This window comes from Euwallacea fornicatus, chromosome 22 (assembly GCF_040115645.1).
Source record: "Euwallacea fornicatus isolate EFF26 chromosome 22, ASM4011564v1, whole genome shotgun sequence".
NCBI lineage: Eukaryota > Metazoa > Arthropoda > Insecta > Coleoptera > Curculionidae > Euwallacea > Euwallacea fornicatus.
In genome coordinates this window covers 971161-988326 of record NC_089562.1, presented here as the reverse complement: position 1 = coordinate 988326, position 17166 = coordinate 971161, and the positions used below count along the sequence as shown (strand labels likewise).

Here is a 17166-nt window from a genome sequence, read left to right as displayed (position 1 = left end):
TGTGATTGTTTAAGTAAACTACGTTATCTCATTTGCAAACAAACGCATTTGGAAGATTTTAACTACTTGCGATAAGGGATTACTACTTGAACGTGGTATTCCTCATAAACTATTTATTTACCGACTTTGAAATCCGTTTTTAAGCGGTAATTGGCTCACCTGTCACTCATTTCGCTTATGAGAACATGTTTTGGTCCCTTTGAAAACGATCATTGATCATTATTGTGCCGGCTTGATATTTTTCTTAGTTAATTGGACGATGAGTTTAACAACTGGGCCAATTATGTCATTCTGCACATATTTCTTTATGGAAACGTGTGATCTCTTCTGGGAGTTTTTTTTTTTTTTTTGTTTTTAATTACTTACCACTGTGATGGGATACATGGGATTAATAATTGTGAACAGCAAAACGTGATTTGGCTTTGAATCGTCCGGTCTTTTCCGTCGGGGTTCCTCTGACGACGCATTGAATCCCTGAAAAACAAAACCAATTCTTTAGAATATTACGTTATTGTGTGCACACTTAACAGGTTCCTAATGAGGTAACCTAATCGAAAGCGGTACCATAAAGCTCTAAACCGGCTCGACTGATATTTCGCCCGCATTAAACCTGAGAAAGTACTGCTTAAGCCTTGAAAGCGGTAGGTACGACCAATAGCAAGTAAATGGAGTTTTTCATGCCAGATTAAGATCTAGGCTAAATTTGCCACCATATGTACATACACGCCAGCCAAACCCTTGCAGACTCATTAAGTAATTTTTTCCAACATTAAATAAATAAAAGAGACAGTAAAATAGTAAATTCATCAGTCATTTTTACCTTCGGCCAATTTTTTTAGCGATTAAAGTACGATTTGCGTATAAGAATTAGAGCAAATCAGCATTAATTAAAACTGGTTTCAATCACCTCCGGACTAGATTTGAACGGTAAAATTGATTAATTAACTTCCCCGGAGGAGCTATTACTTATATGCTACTGGTTTTCTTACCACTACATTTCTGCATGGTAAATGATGAGTAGGCAGGATTTTACATATTAAGTCTATACGTCTAACGTGAAGTAATTTTCATTAGCCTTGGTATTGAAACCGACGAGGGCAACGACCCTATAGACCAATCCAATCAAACCAAAACAAGGTTGACCAGATGCAGCACCCGAAGATCCTCTATTAGATTTCTATGCTTCTTCGTTTTTGCTTCAATTCTCAGGCGAAACGATGTAAATTTTAATGGTTTTTTTGGTGGATACTAGACTGGGAAACTTCGATAGGATGTCATGTATCAAAAAATTCAAAAAACACTTGACTATTTTTATCCACACCAACTTCAGTTTTTGAGACATGTAATACTCCAATTTAAAATCTACATATATTTGAATGTTCAAATTGTGAACCTATAAACCTTCTGTATAGGTCAAGACGTAGTTACTGTTTTTTGGGTCAGACCAAATTTAGATCCCTCTTGGGATTCCCTGTCATATATAATATATAAACATTTTTCTCTGGCATTTTTTCCAATTATCACCTCTATTGTCGGCCAGTTGAATATTAGCACACTGGGACAGTAGGACAAATGTCCCATTTCTAAATGACGCACTATGACTTATTTCGAGCAATTACATTATTCGAAGTTCATACAAAAATTCGAAATTCGAAAACAGAGAACACAAACCAATTATGGATATATAGTGTAAGAATACATTGAGAAGAAATTATTCCGAACTGCATAATTCCTTTCGTAAATCATCCATTTTTTTTCAAACTCCTTTGGAACCCATATTCGATGTGTGCTTACGTTGATTTTGAGCCATTTGTCTTGTTTCAGAAACATTTAATTGAATTTAAACAAATTGTTTCCCCAAAATATGAAATTTTCAGTTGACTTTTGCTTGAATGGAGAATGGTATTCAGGGCTATTTCGGAAAGAAAACATTCTTCGATTATCGATAATTTTGACCCCATCGTGACGTTTCCATATCTTGAAATATTCAGTTCAGTTTAAGCAATCTACCATTTGACAAATTATTGATAATTTGATAGCTATTATAAAATTGATCACCTTGTATAAAACAAAATGAAACTTTCACGCTTTCAGGATATTTTTCCTCTATGAGCATATGGGTGTTAACTTTGTTGTCATTTGTAGGTTGAATTAAATATTAGTAAGCGGTAACAAGTTTTACCGCACGCATGTCAATGTTAAATACCCACAAAAGGCTTTGACACTGATACAGGCCACTTTGATTTGCATCTAGCAAACCTTTTCACAGCACACAGGCGGTAAGGTAAAGTGCTACTTTGTGCTCGCAAATTCCTGAGTAAAGAAAGCGTGAGGGAAAGACATTTTAGCGTTTTAAAGATCTGTTTTCACCTTAGTTTTCCCCATGGATTTTGGAAACAATTTTAATATATGTGTCCTGGTGCAAATGAATTGTTTTGAGAGAGATCACCTGGATATTACATTAAAAGGAAATTAACAGTTATTGATTATAATGTTCAGCAATTTTGACTGGTGCCCAAACTGAATAATTGGGCTTACAATTTAAATGCTATATTCGGGAATGTTTATTTCTATTCAAATATCAATTTTTGAGGGTAATTTCTGATAATTTTGATTGATCTAATTTATTCAATTTTAAAGGGCGAATAGACGGGTGCCCCCCGCGACTACTCATACACTATTATTGATGTGTTTGAATTGATACATTATATATGATATATTGTTGTTTTCTTTTTACATTGTGCTCAACCATTGTAAAATAGTTTATGGAGGGCATTTTAAATAAGTATATAAAACATGTACCATATGACAGCCCGTCCAGATAAAAGTTCTGTATAGACCACAATGCATAGACAAAATCTCTTGCATGGCGGAGTGTAAATAAACATGATACATTAGACAATCATGTAATACATGGATTTATTTACTTATTTTATATTTGAGCTCTCCGCTTCTTTTAATCTCTTATTTTATTAAATTTATCAGGCCTTGAATTTACTATTTGACATTTAATCAAAATGGCAACTTGAACAATTGAGTTGTTTTTTTTTTTAATTCCAAATTTGTTAAATGTGTATGTATTTGTTGCCACTAAAAACCCTGTATAAAACCCTTAAAGCATAAAAACTTAAAAAGCAATTATCTCGATTCCTCTAATGAAAATATATTAAGAGGGTTGCTATTCGCTTTACGAGGGTTATCAATCCTAACCTAACCTAACATACCAAGCTGTCTTAAGTGTAGCACAGAATTAACAGTATTCAAATAGAGAAAAAGGGTACTTACTCTGTTATTTGCAGTGTCGGTATCTGTGCGCTGTCTTTTGGTGTGGGGCCCGTCTCCGTTGAACGCCATTTTGAAACAAACAGATCACTCTAGGACCAAATATCCGACTTTCCACCGACAAGGCACGCGCAAAACTAGCCGATTGTCGATTTTTCCTCAAGTCGCCGATGTAGCCAGATATTTAGTTTTTTTTTCATAATTGCAGAGACATCTAGAGGTGAATAAGTTTTACTTTCAGTTTAAAATCGTTATCAGTTTAGAGTACACCTTACAGATATCTACCTCGTGCACATGAAATGTTTTGTTTCCATAAATTATAAAGTTTACTGTAATTTTATCTTCAATTAATGAAATACATTAATTTCTATTAGAGATGTCATAGCGCCCTCTTGGAACTCCGCGACGTAATAGAATTAATTGTAGCGAACTGTTACATCATACTCAGATACTTGTCGCGGATTGGCGTAAACATCTCAAATCGCCATCTTTGCGCGTGCGTCTAACCTCCCTGTCAGAAAGTGCTTTATAACTGAGATCTGTCATCGAAACGTTGGAAAATCGGTTTTTTTAGTGTATTTTTCGTGGTTTTTGAGTGCTGGAACTGAAATAATGTTGAAGCAAGAGCAAGTACTCCAAATCGAGCCCCAGACGGAGCTCAAGTTTGTAGGTGAGAACACCACGGTTAATTTTTCACGCAGGAAATGTGTTCCAACATCACTCATAAATAGTAGCGTTTGATAAGGTTTCAAGCAACTCTAAAACGGATTTTCGTATTAAAATACCTTTTCGGACAATGCTTCGAAAATCGTTAAAGTCGTCCCCAAATTAGGACGATTTCCGTGTCAGTGGGTATGGCAACCCCACAAGTGCTGTAACCACCCTGTTCCATGTGTCCTAGTATAAAATTAATATTCACCTTCATTTAAATGGTTTTTAATTTACAATTCCAAAGTCCTAAAATATGGGACAAATACCTGTATAATTACTCGCTTTTACCTTGAACACATTTAAAATTATGTTGTAAATGTGAAGATGCAAATAAATTAATTCCAATATTGCCAGCCAAATATATCTCGGAACCCACTAGACATGTAAATTGTATACACAAAAAATCATGTTTTAGTCAACTGATTGTATGAGTCTTGAGTTAAATTTACTTAGTTGACAAACAGACAATTTCAATTAAATATTACTGACATAAATGTCTCATAGTAGCAGAACAATTTTCAAATAGAAACAAGTGCTTCAAATTGAATAGTTGAACACATGATAGGTGGGCAAAGAAAATGCACAAAATACAATTAAATTTTTATACAGAATCTATATAATTCTTATTTCATCTTTTAGATTGACTTTTGCAAATTGTTCAAAAGTCCCAACATTATTTCTGTAAATATAGCAAACTTAACAAAACAAGAATATCTATTACCTACTGGTCATAAACATATCTTACTTCATCGTTACTATATTGATTATGGAAAATTTTATACCTTACTTTATACTACATCTTATGATCAGTTTTTTGTTTTTTGGATAACCATAAAAATCGACCCAGCATTTTTATTTTTTTGGGTTATATCATGTAGAAGACACCATTCAACTTATATCAATGTATTTATGTCTCATTTTTTTCACCATTTATGTGAAAAAAAAATTTAAAGGGGATTGTTTTCAGGAAATGTAAGCTGAAGTATACTGCACGAACAAAATTTTGTACTAAATATTTTATTTTGTCATTGTTACTACTAAACAATATTTCTCTATGATAAGAGTAACATTTAATTTGATTATAATCTAAAACGTCAGTATCTGACTTATCTTGTCAGTCATGGTAAGACAGTAACTTCTTAAGCAAAATAGAAATTTTACTATAATAAAAATCCTATTGGGAAACGTCCTTGATAAAGCCTTGAGACCTCACACCAAGTGTAAATAGAGCAAAGGCATCGTATGGAAATGGAACAGACAACCTATAGGTCAGTTTTATGGCCTCCATGGAAATTATCTTTTAAGTAAAATTGCCAGTGCCTCGATCTAGTAGCCGCAAATCAAATAATTATATGTTTTTCAATGGGTTACTATACTTACTATAACATCATCTGACAATTTTCGTAAATATAGCGATGATTCGCAACAGTCATGTATTGTTATGAAAGGAAAATAGATATTTAGTTGGTGCGTACTGCAGTACCATCCTTCGATTAAATACCAAAATGCGATGAAGCAATCAATGGAGAACAAGATGTCCTTAAAAGATGTCACATTGTATTTAAAAAGAAACGGATGTTTGTGTTTCTACTCTTCTAAAAACCAGTGGTTTAATGTCTAGTTAGAAAGCGACAACTGCCGGTTTACAACTAACTGGCACATGAAGTGTTTTTCAGTCTACAGTTAAGCTTAACCAACGGTTGAAGTAAGGACAACAGTTATATGAAACACTTTCTTAATTAATAGAAGCACTTACTGATAATTGACCTTTGTTGTAAGTTTCTTTACATGCAATTTGACAGGAAATGAAGCGTTGGTACTAAAAATGATAGGTGGTATTTGCTAAATTCAAATTGGAAGAGGAAAGAGATTAATGTTCCTTGAAAAATAAATTGGGTTGTATGGAAGGCATGGGTATTAGGTATTGGGAAAATACATCTGAAACAAAAATGAAAATATTTTTTAACTTGTACGAATACGCAAAATGGAGGTATGGGGGTTCAAAGAAAAAACAAGCGTATCAAAGAACACAATATCCCTTGATCCTTGATGAATTTTACCAAACACACAACAAAAAAGTGCAAAGCATTACGACAAGAATCTATCGAGGATTTCACAAAAGCGCCCACATAAAAAGAGGAAAATTGGAAACAACACTAAGGTTCGCTGTGTTCTAAAGCTACAATTTTCTAAAGGGTTCAGAATAAAAATTGGTGACTCGAATTCCAATCATTTTTCGATTGTCGGAGTCGTTTTTAAAAACGCACATCAGCTGATCGCTTGCGATTTCGCGGGAAGCAGATTCAACAACGCGTTCAGTTAAACTGGCAACGTTGCCCCAATTGTGTGAGCGAAGACAGGGGCGCACTGTTATTAAGCTTTGAGTGAAACAGGGTCGGAGTAAACTTATACCTAAACTTATAATTGAAATATGAAAATTAATGGCAAATTCTATTGGTACGTTTCGTACGGACCTGTATTTTTACACAATTTTTCTCGATGGAATTCGCTTTAAATTAATGTTAAATGTAAATAAAATTATTTACATTTCTTTAAAAGTAACTATCAAGCCCTTATCACATAGTTAACCAACCAATTGCATAAATATTCTTTTATGCTGTTACGTTGTAGGTAAGTAAGATTCATCACACAAAATCTTCTTTAATTTACTATTTTATTAAAATCATTTGGATGGTTGGCGTTTATACGTCCATTATGGACAAACTACAAAAATATTGATCTGAAAAGTTATGGTGCGCCAAAGGCCACGGAGAGTATTTCCGATTATAACGCAAATAGACGTTAATTTGTTTCTTTTAAAATGTAACATACGGTATTTTCCTGCATTTTTTGATTTTGGAGAGTATTTAAATATATGAACTATGTTCTTACTGCACATAACTTTAGCAGTTTTTGATATTTGACAAATTGTGATTGTATCCTATACAGAGGCAATTGCTGCTTAGGGTAGACGTCCAAGGGGTGGATTGCTGTTGAAGTTTTTATGCACCAAAATACCTCGGCAATTTGCCCCTTATGTACGCCCTTTTGTTTATTTTTTGACTTTTGTCCTAAAAAAATTCGCTCGACTACTTTGTTGAAATAAAATTTTGTTCAAAAAGAACCTTTGCTGAAACGCAATGCACTCCCGTTTCCTTATTTTCTATTATTTTTCAGGACCCTTCAGTCAACCAGTTACCAGCTTCATGAAATTAACCAATCCCTCAGACAAAAGAGTTATGTTTAAAATTAAAACAACCGCTCCCAAAAAATATTGTGTCAGACCCAACTCGGGTGTGCTGCAACCCGGCGAGACGACACAGATAGCCAGTGAGTACTCATCACCCATCCAGTTCTTCCAAACTTCTTACAACCTTGGTGAAATTCCAGTTTGTCTCCAACCATTCCTATATGACCCCACGGAGAAAAACAAGCATAAATTCATGGTGCAAACTGTATTTCTCCCCGAGATTGGGGATGTCAGTGTAGAAAATCTCTGGAAGGAAGTCTTACCGGAGCACTTGATGGACTCAAAGCTGAAATGTGTCTTTGAGGTCCCGACGCAGGAGCAGCCCAGTGGTGCCACTGGCGGAGAGGTGACTGCCACTGTTCATTCAGTGGATAATTCCGATAGTAAAGTAGACGATCATGCTAAGAAGCCCGAAAAGAGTCAACCATCTTCAGAAGTATGTTAAAGTTTGAAAGTTATTTTTTTACAGCTTATATTTTGTTTAGGTGAATCAGTTGCAGAAGCTGGAAAGTGAGCTGCGACAAGAAATATTGCTTTTAAAAGAAGAAAAAATGGCATTGATGAATCAAAGAGGCCTAGCCCCAAACCGATATGCGCCACCTGAACCACGGCTAGAGCAATCCCCTTCAATGATGGGTTTAATTTTTATAGCAGTAGTTATAGGTGAGTCGTTGAAATAGCATCTAATTTCACTATAATCAATTCCGAAGAAAGGGATTTTACCAGCCTTGAATTGTTTTTTTTTTTCAGGTGTGATGGGCATTTTGTTTGGGAAATTTTTGCTTTGAAAAAATCCCTGGCGCTCCTTCGTCACCCATGTATTGTATATTATTTATTTAAAAAATGGATACTTTTAAAGAACGCATCTAAACGACAACAAAATTTACCCATTATACTTAAAATAATATGTACCATAATAAACATACAAATTTTTGATGTTTCCAACTGTTCAGCTGGCGTTACAGTGTCTGTGTAACTATAAATAATAATTTGAGGACAGTAATTTCTACGAATCTTATTTTTAAAACAACAAACTTATAGGAAATGTAAATACTTGCAAAGTTTCGCCTCCGAGCTTATAATTAATAACAATTCTCGATAGTCAGCTTACTATACCTAACCTGTATGAAAATTTGGGGTGGCAGATCTGCTATAGTGCACTATTATTTTAATCAAGTTGGGATGCGCGTTCCAAAAACATTTTAATATCCTGTGGCTTCGCTAGGTTGTTATTTTCCTCTCCATATGTACGAGGCCAATTCTTGTTTTTAAATTTATGTTGTATAATTCTAATGAACGATGTGTTACTGGAAACGAATCTTGCTACTTTCCTAGTTAAGATTACTCTCAAAATGTTGAGTTTTAATGTTAATCACACTCATCCGAAGCATATTACACTATTTTCTGTCGGTGTCGTCACGAAAACTAATCTGCGCCAAAGACGAAACTGGTCTCCCCCTCAAGTCCCACTTAGACGTAGGTATCAGGGTGAGGAAACAATGTACTGGGGGCTTATTGTACTAGGCCTGGATTTGTCGCATTTTAATTTGTTTTTTTTTTTTGTTATTAGGACATGCGCTTTAATGTTTAAAAGGTTTTAAGTTTTTAATTTGTAAACAAGAGTAAAGGTTTAGTGTTTTAGATGAGTATAATCCTCGATTTCTAGATTTGGAAAATATAAATGTTTGGAAAGTTGCTTTTGCCCTTTTATTGTTTTCATATTTCCCAGGAATAACGTTGAAAATTTATTAGATTGCAGATCCATATTAGACTGATAACTCTATTAAGAATACTCATGCATCCTCCGTCTTAGTTTTCAGGTAGATAATTATACCGTATGGTGCTTTATAATTTGTTTTTGTTCAAACACAGGAATCGATTATTCTTGTTGCTAATCAAAAACACTCAAAGTTTCAAAATTAATCGCGGCCATACATCATAAATAATAGTTATAAAGTTCGGAACTTGGAAAATACATTTAAAGAAGTGATGCTATCTTTTTTTTTTTTTTTAATTCCAATATTAGAAATTCGTAAAAAATGCTGAAACGTGTAACTATTGTGGATGCTTTTCCATATTTTTGAAAAAATAAAATAAAACGCAATTTGATAAAACCATATAACAAAATCTATTGGTCACTATAAAGCAATTACATTTTTAATATGCGATGTATTTTGAAAGTATAGTCTTCCCAAATCCCCACCAATTTTAATAATTTCACGGAGTAACTCTTTTAGGATCACGAGGGAACATTGAAGTTTTCCTCACATTATCCAGGCCCAAGTAAAGCATCACGACTCGTTCAAGCCCAATTCCACCACCCGCATGGGGCTGACAACCATACTTGAAGGCGTCGATATACGAAGCAATAGTCGATATATCTGTATCAAACACAACATAGTGGTTTAATCAACATACCTAAACATGAGCATTAGAATTATTCTTACCTATTCCATGATGTTTAGCCCTTTCAGTAAGCAACAGGCGATCATGGATCCTCTGAGCCCCGCTCAGAATTTCCTCACCTCTCATAAACATATCGTAGGAATTAGATGACTTCGGGTTCAAAGGATCTGGCATTGTATAAAATGGCCTTACAGCTAACGGATATTTGTCCAATATATAAAAATCCGTGTCGTACTTAAATTTAACCAATCTTCCTAATAATTTCTCCACGGAAGTGCTCAAATCCTCATCTTCACCAACTTCAACCCCAGCTTCTTTAAGCATTCTTCTCCCCTCTGTGTATTGAAGCACCAGAGGAGGGTCTAGGAACGTGAATGGTTCTGCGGGATACTGCTGCCCAACCAGGGCTATTTCATTGCTATAATGATCACGCAGCCCTTTGAATATATTGGTAAATAAATCACCGATAGTTAACATGACTTCATGATAATGATACTGGAAAGCCATTTCTAAATCAAGACCTGTGAACTCGGTTAAATGTCGGTGAGTATTAGAATCCTCCGCTCTAAACACCGCACCAATAGTAAAGACCTTCTCGAAATCGGCGGCTATAGCCATTTGCTTGTACAATTGAGGACTTTGAGCTAGATATGCTGAACCTATCATGTAAATAATTCTTTATAAACTTTGTAATGATTAAGTTTTCTGGCTGTTTACCTTTAAAATAACTCACTGTAAAAACATTGGCTCCTCCTTCTGAGGCTGCAGGGATAATTTTTGGCGTATGAATCTCAACAAATCCTTTGCTGGTTAAAATATCTCGAAACAGTTTACAAACCCCTGCTTCTAGTCTGTATGAGAAATATTAATTTTAACAAACAAAATGCATAAATAAATGAATTTACCTAAATATAGCCTGACTAGTGGCAGTCCTTAAATCCAATACTCTATTATCCAACCTTGTATCCTGATTAACACGAATATTCAAGGAGTCTTGTTCCTGAAATTACAGATTTTTTAAAATATGAATGGAAGAAAAAATGATACTATTACTCCAGGTTTTTCAGGCCTACTAGCATCTTCAATCTGCAAAGGCAGCTGTGGGAATGAGGCTGAAACAATCCAAATTTGTGACGCAACTAATTCCACCTGAGACTGACTGCAACCAGCCACTCCTGATGGTACCTCCACAACTGTTGCCTCAACGTCTATAATACTCTCTTTAGAAATACTAGAAGTAACCTCTTATATTAAAAGTTTTATTATTTTAGTGTAATGGCTTACTTGCTGGAGAACTTGACCATTGCTTTTGACACATTCTCTGATACATTGATAAGAACTTGAACAGTAAATTCCCTTTGTCGCAAAACAATAAAACATTGCTTGCCTCTCGCTCGGCTAGTATGAAGTCTAGCCCTTACCCACACAGTATTTCCAGTCAAATGCTTAGTTAGGTCTTTGATGTAAGTGAAAGTGTGTTTTAGAACTGTGGGGTCAGATTTGATTAAAGGGAGGTTTCCATATTTGCCTATCGAAACATCCTCTAAAAGGGGGAGATATTAAGGCATTGACTAAATATTGGTGCTTGAGGGTTATAAGAAAAAATATTTTTTAACTAAGCAAATTAAAATTTTAAGTTGTAGCACCTTTACACTATATTGTTGATTTTCACTTATACTTTCATAAACTTTTCTATGCTTGCATATTTAATAAGAACACTCACTTAAAAGATATTAGTATCATAGATTTTAGTAAATTACCTTCAGCTGGAGCTTCTCCTTCACTCTTTCCACTTTGAACTTTGTGCTCAGCTTTCTTGGCAGCTTTTTCAGCTTTCTTGGCTTCCTTTTTCGCTGCCTTTTTGCTCTCAGCTTTCTCGGTGTCTTCAACCATTTTGTGAAGCTTTTAAAAGGGTTTTATCTTGATAATTTCCAAAAGATAACATTGCATTGAATTTCGTCAGCCATTTAGTAAGTGGTATTGTGTAGAATACCACGCAATTAAGATCGAATTCGAATTAAATACTTACTGTAATAATTTATGCGCCCAAATCAAAGGAAATTATAATGAAGGCACACCGGGAAAATCAAAACCCACATGGAAATGAAAAATTTTTTAAAAAAGAAAAACAAACATAACCTCATATGTCACTATCGATGAGTATTAAAATTATTTTTTGAGTTGAAGAATTTTAGAAGACTCTGGCAACGTTGCGACATGATGTATTTAAGTTCGTTATCTCTTTCTTACTCACAAATTTAACAAGCAGTAGTGTCAGATGGCACCTGCCTAATAACTATAAGTCTCCATGGGTGTGAACTTTTAAATAGATCAATACTTTTTACCAAACCTGACATAACCTAAAAAAGTTCCTACTAAATTTCAAAATTCAAATCTTCTTGTCGCTGTTTGTTAAATTTGTTTGTTATTAGATTTCTAAACCTTGATTTCAAAGATTAACATCTAAACTCCTTTAACACAACTCCACTGCAATGACCGAAATACCAACACAATCTCTTAATACATCAGGAGAAGCACCAGAAATTGCTTCAGCGCACTCCTTTTTGTACAAAAACACCGGAAAAGGACCCCAGTTGTCCCAGCAGCAAAGAAGGGAGCTTCTACTCGAAGAACAGATACAAAGACGTCACAGTATCGTCGATAGATATCGAAACTTCACAGAACTATATGCTGAAGATGAGACCAAAGATCAAGAAATGGAAAAATGCGCGGAAGAATATCCTTCTGAGCTTGTAGAATGTTCAGAAGAAATGGAAACGGAAAGCGATCATTATGTCATGAAAAATATATGGAAACGCAAGCGAAAATCTAAAAAATATTGTGATTTTAGTCTTATGCTCTCTGAATGGTTTTCTGAAGTTCCAAGTGATTTAGAAGACAACTGGCTTGTCAAATTAGCCCCAGAAGGTATTCGAGTATTGGTGCTTGCCAAAAATAACAATACATATATGATGATAAGGGGGGCAACCCTCTGTGACTTCCCATCCAATCTGCCTGGAGGTGGATTACAAATTTGTGATAGTAGCAATTCAATTACTGCATTGGATGGTATTTACCACAAGGGTACCAGAACAATATTTATACTAGATTGCTTACATTGGAATAAAATGTCACTAGTGGAGCATGAAACTACTTTCCGCTTTTATTGGTTAGATAATATTTTCAAGGATAATCCCAATTTGATAGAAACAGAATCTAGAATATCACTTTCACTTTTACCCTCATTTCCTGCTGAGAAACCAATAATTCAGGACAAATTGCACCAGAAATTTTTTGCCGCTTCTGGTGAGGAAGTCTTACTTAATGGATTAGTATTTTATCACAAGGAGGCAGATTATGTATTCACAATAACTCCTCTATTTGGTTGGCTTTTTTGCTACATGATACCTGAAAAACTAGGAATTGATGTTCCCCAAGAACTAATGGATAAAAAGCCTGAAGGCTATGAAAGTGTTGAGAAATCTTTTGCAGAATGGTTTAAAAAACAATGTCAAAAGTGGGACAGTGGAAGATTTAAGGAAAAAAAGGAGAAAAAAATTATTGATATATCAGAGGATATCTCTTAATTAGCTTTTTGTGTCATTTAATATATTTCTGTAATTTTTCTTTATAATGTTTGTAATTTTTAAAGTTTATTTAGGAATCTTAAAAGTATCCAATATTGATAGGAAAACGTTAATTCTCTGATTATGTGTCTATTACCAAGTTACAAACTGTCATAAAAGAATTATTAAATATGAAAGTGTTTAAAAATCAAACTTTATCTAATTGAATAATTCCACAGACTGCAATGGCTAAGTTTTTATATTTATTTATTCCTTATGTTTCATTTTTTGACTATGCTTAATTTATATCCTTATCTCTTAATAATAATCAATTACAATTAATGGAAAAGCCACAAAACAATTTTAGTACTTATTTCATATCCATTGTATGCATTTCTGCATAAACACTAGCAGTTCCAAACTTTAAAAGTTTTAAATATTATCTATGTACTGCAAACAATTTAATTTTTGTTATAGTTAAAAAATAATTAGGTAAATCATATCATTTATTCGAAATCGAGATGACATAAATAACATTAAAGACCAACAACATAGTATTTTTTTAAATTAAGTTAAATGCTAGCTTATCACAATAAATAGAAATTCAATAAATGCAAAAATTAAATGTTTATTAAACTTGCTTTTGAACATTTGCTTGTTGAGGCATTGCGTTCTGTTGCGGCTAAAATGAAAATCGAATTAACTTTTTTAACAACAATAATACAGCACAAAATTATACCTGATGTTCAACTATTGGAGGATCAATATTGACCTGCGGATTAGGAGGCTGCTTTTGAGCATTAGTTTGAGGTACTTGATGAGCTTGTGGCGGAGATTGTTGGTATTGTGGCGATAGCTGAGGCGACTGTTGATATTGAGGCGGTTGCTGTTGATATTGAGGTGGTTGTTGCTGTTGATATTGGGGTGGTTGTTGCTGTTGATATTGGGGTGGTTGTTGCTGTTGGTGTTGTAGAGGTTGTCCAGAATGAATTTCATTGGTGTTCAAGTCCTTTTTTTGGACATAAGATATATTACAAGTGTTGCAAAGATATTATAAAAATTTACCAAAGGTTGTGGAGGCATTTGTGGCATTTGGCCTGCTTGGAACTGTTGATGTGATGGCACTTGCTGATACCCTCTAGGTGGTACTTGGTAAGCACCAGAGGGTGCCTGAAACATATTTGAAAAGATAGCTATCTCAACTGCTATTTGATAGGTTGGTCACTTGGAAGAAATAACCTTTTTTTTATTCTAATTACAATTAAAAGAACGTTACTGATATCGGTTAAATTTTTTTAAAACCGATATTGCAGCTATAGTTGAATTGGGTGAAAACTTATATCACACAATAGATACATTTATAATACCCATAGTACATAGGGCAGGACACCAAATTTAAATATATGCATAGACTTTAGCCCCGTACATGACTATTAGTCCAATGATAGTGACATAAATGCAGAGTTTGCAGACTTTTGGAAAACCATTTTTACATCTGAGTTTATAATGATGATTTCTGACATTTCTTGATTTTATTTCATTAATTTTTTTCCCAAAACAAAAATCATACCTGTTGCACATATCCTGCAGGATGTTGCAACTGCTGCATAGGAACATAACCAGCCTGAGGCATCTGATTAACTGCATGATGTTGCCTGATATACTCTTGTAGTTCCTCATCACTGTATGGTTTTGTCTGTTCATCTAAGCCCTAAAAATGGCTTGCTTATAAATCTACTTAAACAGGTCTAAATTTTACATTACCTGCCACCCATGATCTTGCTTGAAATTATTGCTTTTGGTTTGCCTTAAAAACTCTCTGAAATCAATGAATCCGTCGCTGTTGGTATCCATTTCATTAAACACACTTTCTCTCATCCTCTCCATTTCTTCAAATCTTTCTCTCATGTCATCTTCTGGAGCTCCTTGTTGATACATTTTATCTAATTCCTTTATAAAGAGAGCTTTAACTTCTTCCTAAAAATAAACCTTGATGTTAACAATTAACATTTTAATTCTATTTCAATACCTGATCCCAAAGTTCATTGCCATCAATGTCATGCAACATGAAGAAAGTTTTTGGATCAAACTCTTGTTGCATTTGATCCTGCTCTTCCCACACTTCTTCCAATTGAGCCTTATGTCCTGGCTCATGCAATTTCTCATGTTTTTTGTGCTTCTGTTCCATTTCCTGGAATTCATGTTCCAATTTATCCCTTTCATTTCCATTGGTGTGATTCAATTTCTCCTGTTTCTGATACTCCTTTTCAAGCTCATAATGCTTAAATTCTTCTCTTCTCATTTTGTCAGCTTCAGCTAAATCCTGCAATATTTCTACTCAAAATAAGGGATCTTAAAATCAATGAACAAACCGTGCCTGGGTGGTCTGCTTAATCAATTTTTTTAAGTCTTCAATTTCAAAAGTATGAGGGTTGCTGTGATCCAAGTGATGATGAGTTGGATCTTCATCTATTGAATTTCCATTTCCTTCTAATTGTAATTTCATCTCTACAAGTGCTCTGAGACGTTGCAGCTCAACTCTCTTAATTTCATCCAGTCTAGAAACCACAATTAGGTAAAGAAAAAATGTATATACATATAAATTATAAGTTATAACTGCTTACCTGCTCCTAACGTGGTGGGACACAAACTGCAATTCATCAGCTATTTTCCCAGATTTAATTTCTTTTTCATCAGCCTTCTCTAACTTCTGTCTGAAGTCTGGATCAGATTCCAAAGCATTAACCACTTCTTTGAGATATCTATGATACTCCATGTAATCCTCTAGACCACCATATCCTGAATCTGGCGGTGATTCATTTTCCTTAACATTTTGGGTCACAGGAGGTGCAAAGCAAGTTTGCAACAGAGATGTAAATAGTAGGACAGCAAATTTGGTTTGCATGTTGTAGGGCTCGAGTTCAGATTTTCGTTTTTTTTTTAGAGAATTTTGTGTAGGTTTTAACTAGTTTGCTGAAAATTAAGAAAATGCTTTAAATGACAGAGAAAGTAATGAAATTGTATTTCTCAGTAGTTTAAACTTGGAAATAAATTTTTGAAACTTACCATTAATTAAATGACATCAGGAACATAAACATTTAGCAATAAATACCAGATATATTGATAAAATGTTTATTCCAAATGATTAATTTTTAATTTATTTTCTTAAAGAACACATCATCACCAAACCAAATCAAATGCTTTGACGTCACAAGAAGGCCGTCAAATGTCAATGTCCGGGTCATTAAAGTTTAAATATCGCGCCAATGGTTATCTGCCTCAAGTCATGTGACAAACAACCGATATCCGCCAAGTTTTAATTGGGTTGCGGCTTCTGGAAGCATTTTTCAACTTTTACGATTAAAAATGTTTTTAAAGTGATAAGTTAGTATGGAACTTCGTAAGATTTGAGTTTTCCCATTTAAAAATGATTTTTAGAGCAAAAGTTCCTTGTTTTTTGTTAGGCACAAGCCAACGCGGGACCAATTTTCCTACATAGACTATCTCCTAAAAGTAGTTATATATAGAAGAGAAATTACTTTAAAATGAAATAAAAGAATTCAATAACATTGTCATTTTCATCTACAAAATCTAATTCTTGATTGGAAATTATTTGTAAAACCTACAAATCGTTAAACTTGGCGGCCATTTTCATGTGTCACGTGATCGAAAATGAATTTCTCGTTGAATCGATGATAAATTTTTTCGCACCTCTCAGCGAATGTGCACTATATAACGTCCGCGCCCTCCCGATGATAATATTGATACTGCCTTACTGCAATGAAACTAGATTTTCTTCGATATTTGAGTTACTGCAAATAAAACGTAATCATTAATTTAAAAAAATTCAAATAGAAGTTCGAATATCATTTGATAGTAAATGGCTTAATCAAAGTTCTACGGTTACGGTGTGCTGCCCATTGCGTAATTTTTTTTAATGATTTTTTAATG

General features: G+C 34.2%; 5 protein-coding genes across 7 annotated transcripts in view; 2 read left to right on the top strand and 3 right to left on the bottom strand.

Moving 5' to 3' along the window:
- sm (smooth) overlaps window positions 1–3434 on the bottom strand; it is an 88703-nt gene extending 85269 nt beyond the window's left edge. The window contains exons 1-2 of the mRNA XM_066295161.1: window positions 3286–3434; window positions 367–474 (exon numbers count right to left, since the gene is read on the bottom strand). Of these exons, the coding sequence (XP_066151258.1) occupies window positions 367–474; window positions 3286–3354 (177 nt within the window). The 5' untranslated portion in view covers window positions 3355–3434. The remainder of the gene's footprint in view (window positions 1–366; window positions 475–3285) is intronic.
- Window positions 3435–3793: 359 nt separating this feature from the next.
- On the top strand, window positions 3794–8939 carry Vap33 (VAMP-associated protein 33kDa). The gene is made up of 5 exons (XM_066295142.1): window positions 3794–3952; window positions 7171–7323; window positions 7384–7679; window positions 7729–7906; window positions 7994–8939. Exons 1-5 carry the CDS (start codon window positions 3895–3897, stop codon window positions 8029–8031), a joined length of 723 nt encoding a protein of 240 aa, XP_066151239.1. The 5' UTR covers window positions 3794–3894; the 3' UTR covers window positions 8032–8939.
- A 408-nt stretch (window positions 8940–9347) lies between these two features.
- AspRS (aspartyl-tRNA synthetase) lies at window positions 9348–11816 on the bottom strand. Its single transcript, XM_066294913.1, has 8 exons — window positions 11679–11816; window positions 11410–11569; window positions 10934–11192; window positions 10703–10880; window positions 10555–10649; window positions 10367–10500; window positions 9691–10308; window positions 9348–9624 (listed from the first exon to the last, which is right to left on the bottom strand). Exons 2-8 carry the CDS (start codon window positions 11540–11542, stop codon window positions 9461–9463), a joined length of 1581 nt encoding a protein of 526 aa, XP_066151010.1. The 5' UTR covers window positions 11543–11569; window positions 11679–11816; the 3' UTR covers window positions 9348–9460.
- Window positions 11817–11960: 144 nt separating this feature from the next.
- Snup (snurportin-1) lies at window positions 11961–13840 on the top strand. Its single transcript, XM_066294918.1, has one exon. It carries the CDS (start codon window positions 12142–12144, stop codon window positions 13234–13236), a length of 1095 nt encoding a protein of 364 aa, XP_066151015.1. The 5' UTR covers window positions 11961–12141; the 3' UTR covers window positions 13237–13840.
- On the bottom strand, window positions 13457–16440 carry NUCB1 (Nucleobindin 1). 3 transcript variants are annotated; one of them, XM_066294917.1, is made up of 10 exons: window positions 16282–16440; window positions 15840–16188; window positions 15593–15773; window positions 15245–15538; window positions 14980–15192; window positions 14786–14926; window positions 14281–14385; window positions 14162–14224; window positions 13955–14113; window positions 13457–13897 (listed from the first exon to the last, which is right to left on the bottom strand). In XM_066294917.1, exons 2-10 carry the CDS (start codon window positions 16118–16120, stop codon window positions 13847–13849), a joined length of 1488 nt encoding a protein of 495 aa, XP_066151014.1. In that variant the 5' UTR covers window positions 16121–16188; window positions 16282–16440; the 3' UTR covers window positions 13457–13846. The 3 variants fall into 3 exon arrangements, with proteins under 3 accessions (XP_066151014.1, XP_066151012.1, XP_066151013.1); XM_066294915.1 differs by having other exon boundaries at window positions 13955–14224; XM_066294916.1 differs by having other exon boundaries at window positions 13955–14224; window positions 15840–16206; window positions 16282–16428.
- Window positions 16441–17166: the final 726 nt, after the last annotated feature.

Bases quoted from the DNA above. Each gene is read 5' to 3' on its own strand.
- Vap33 (XM_066295142.1), top strand. From the start codon at position 3,895: ATGTTGAAGCAAGAGCAAGTACTCCAAATCGAGCCCCAGACGGAGCTC. The intron at 7,324-7,383 runs GTGAGTACTCAT...GTGAAATTCCAG, and splicing joins CGAGACGACACAGATAGCCA to TTTGTCTCCAACCATTCCTA. The intron at 7,907-7,993 runs GTGAGTCGTTGA...TTTTTTTTTCAG, and splicing joins TTTTATAGCAGTAGTTATAG to GTGTGATGGGCATTTTGTTT.
- AspRS (XM_066294913.1), bottom strand. From the start codon at position 11,542: ATGGTTGAAGACACCGAGAAAGCTGAGAGCAAAAAGGCAGCGAAAAAG. The intron at 10,501-10,554 runs GTAAATTCATTT...TTTCTCATACAG, and splicing joins ACTAGTCAGGCTATATTTAG to ACTAGAAGCAGGGGTTTGTA. The intron at 10,309-10,366 runs GTAAACAGCCAG...TTTACATGATAG, and splicing joins TACAGTGAGTTATTTTAAAG to GTTCAGCATATCTAGCTCAA.
- Snup (XM_066294918.1), top strand. From the start codon at position 12,142: ATGACCGAAATACCAACACAATCTCTTAATACATCAGGAGAAGCACCA.
- NUCB1 (XM_066294915.1), bottom strand. From the start codon at position 16,120: ATGCAAACCAAATTTGCTGTCCTACTATTTACATCTCTGTTGCAAACT. The intron at 14,386-14,785 runs GTATGATTTTTG...AATATGTTTCAG, and splicing joins CTGCAGGATATGTGCAACAG to GCACCCTCTGGTGCTTACCA. The intron at 13,898-13,954 runs GTATAATTTTGT...TTTTCATTTTAG, and splicing joins CTCCAATAGTTGAACATCAG to CCGCAACAGAACGCAATGCC.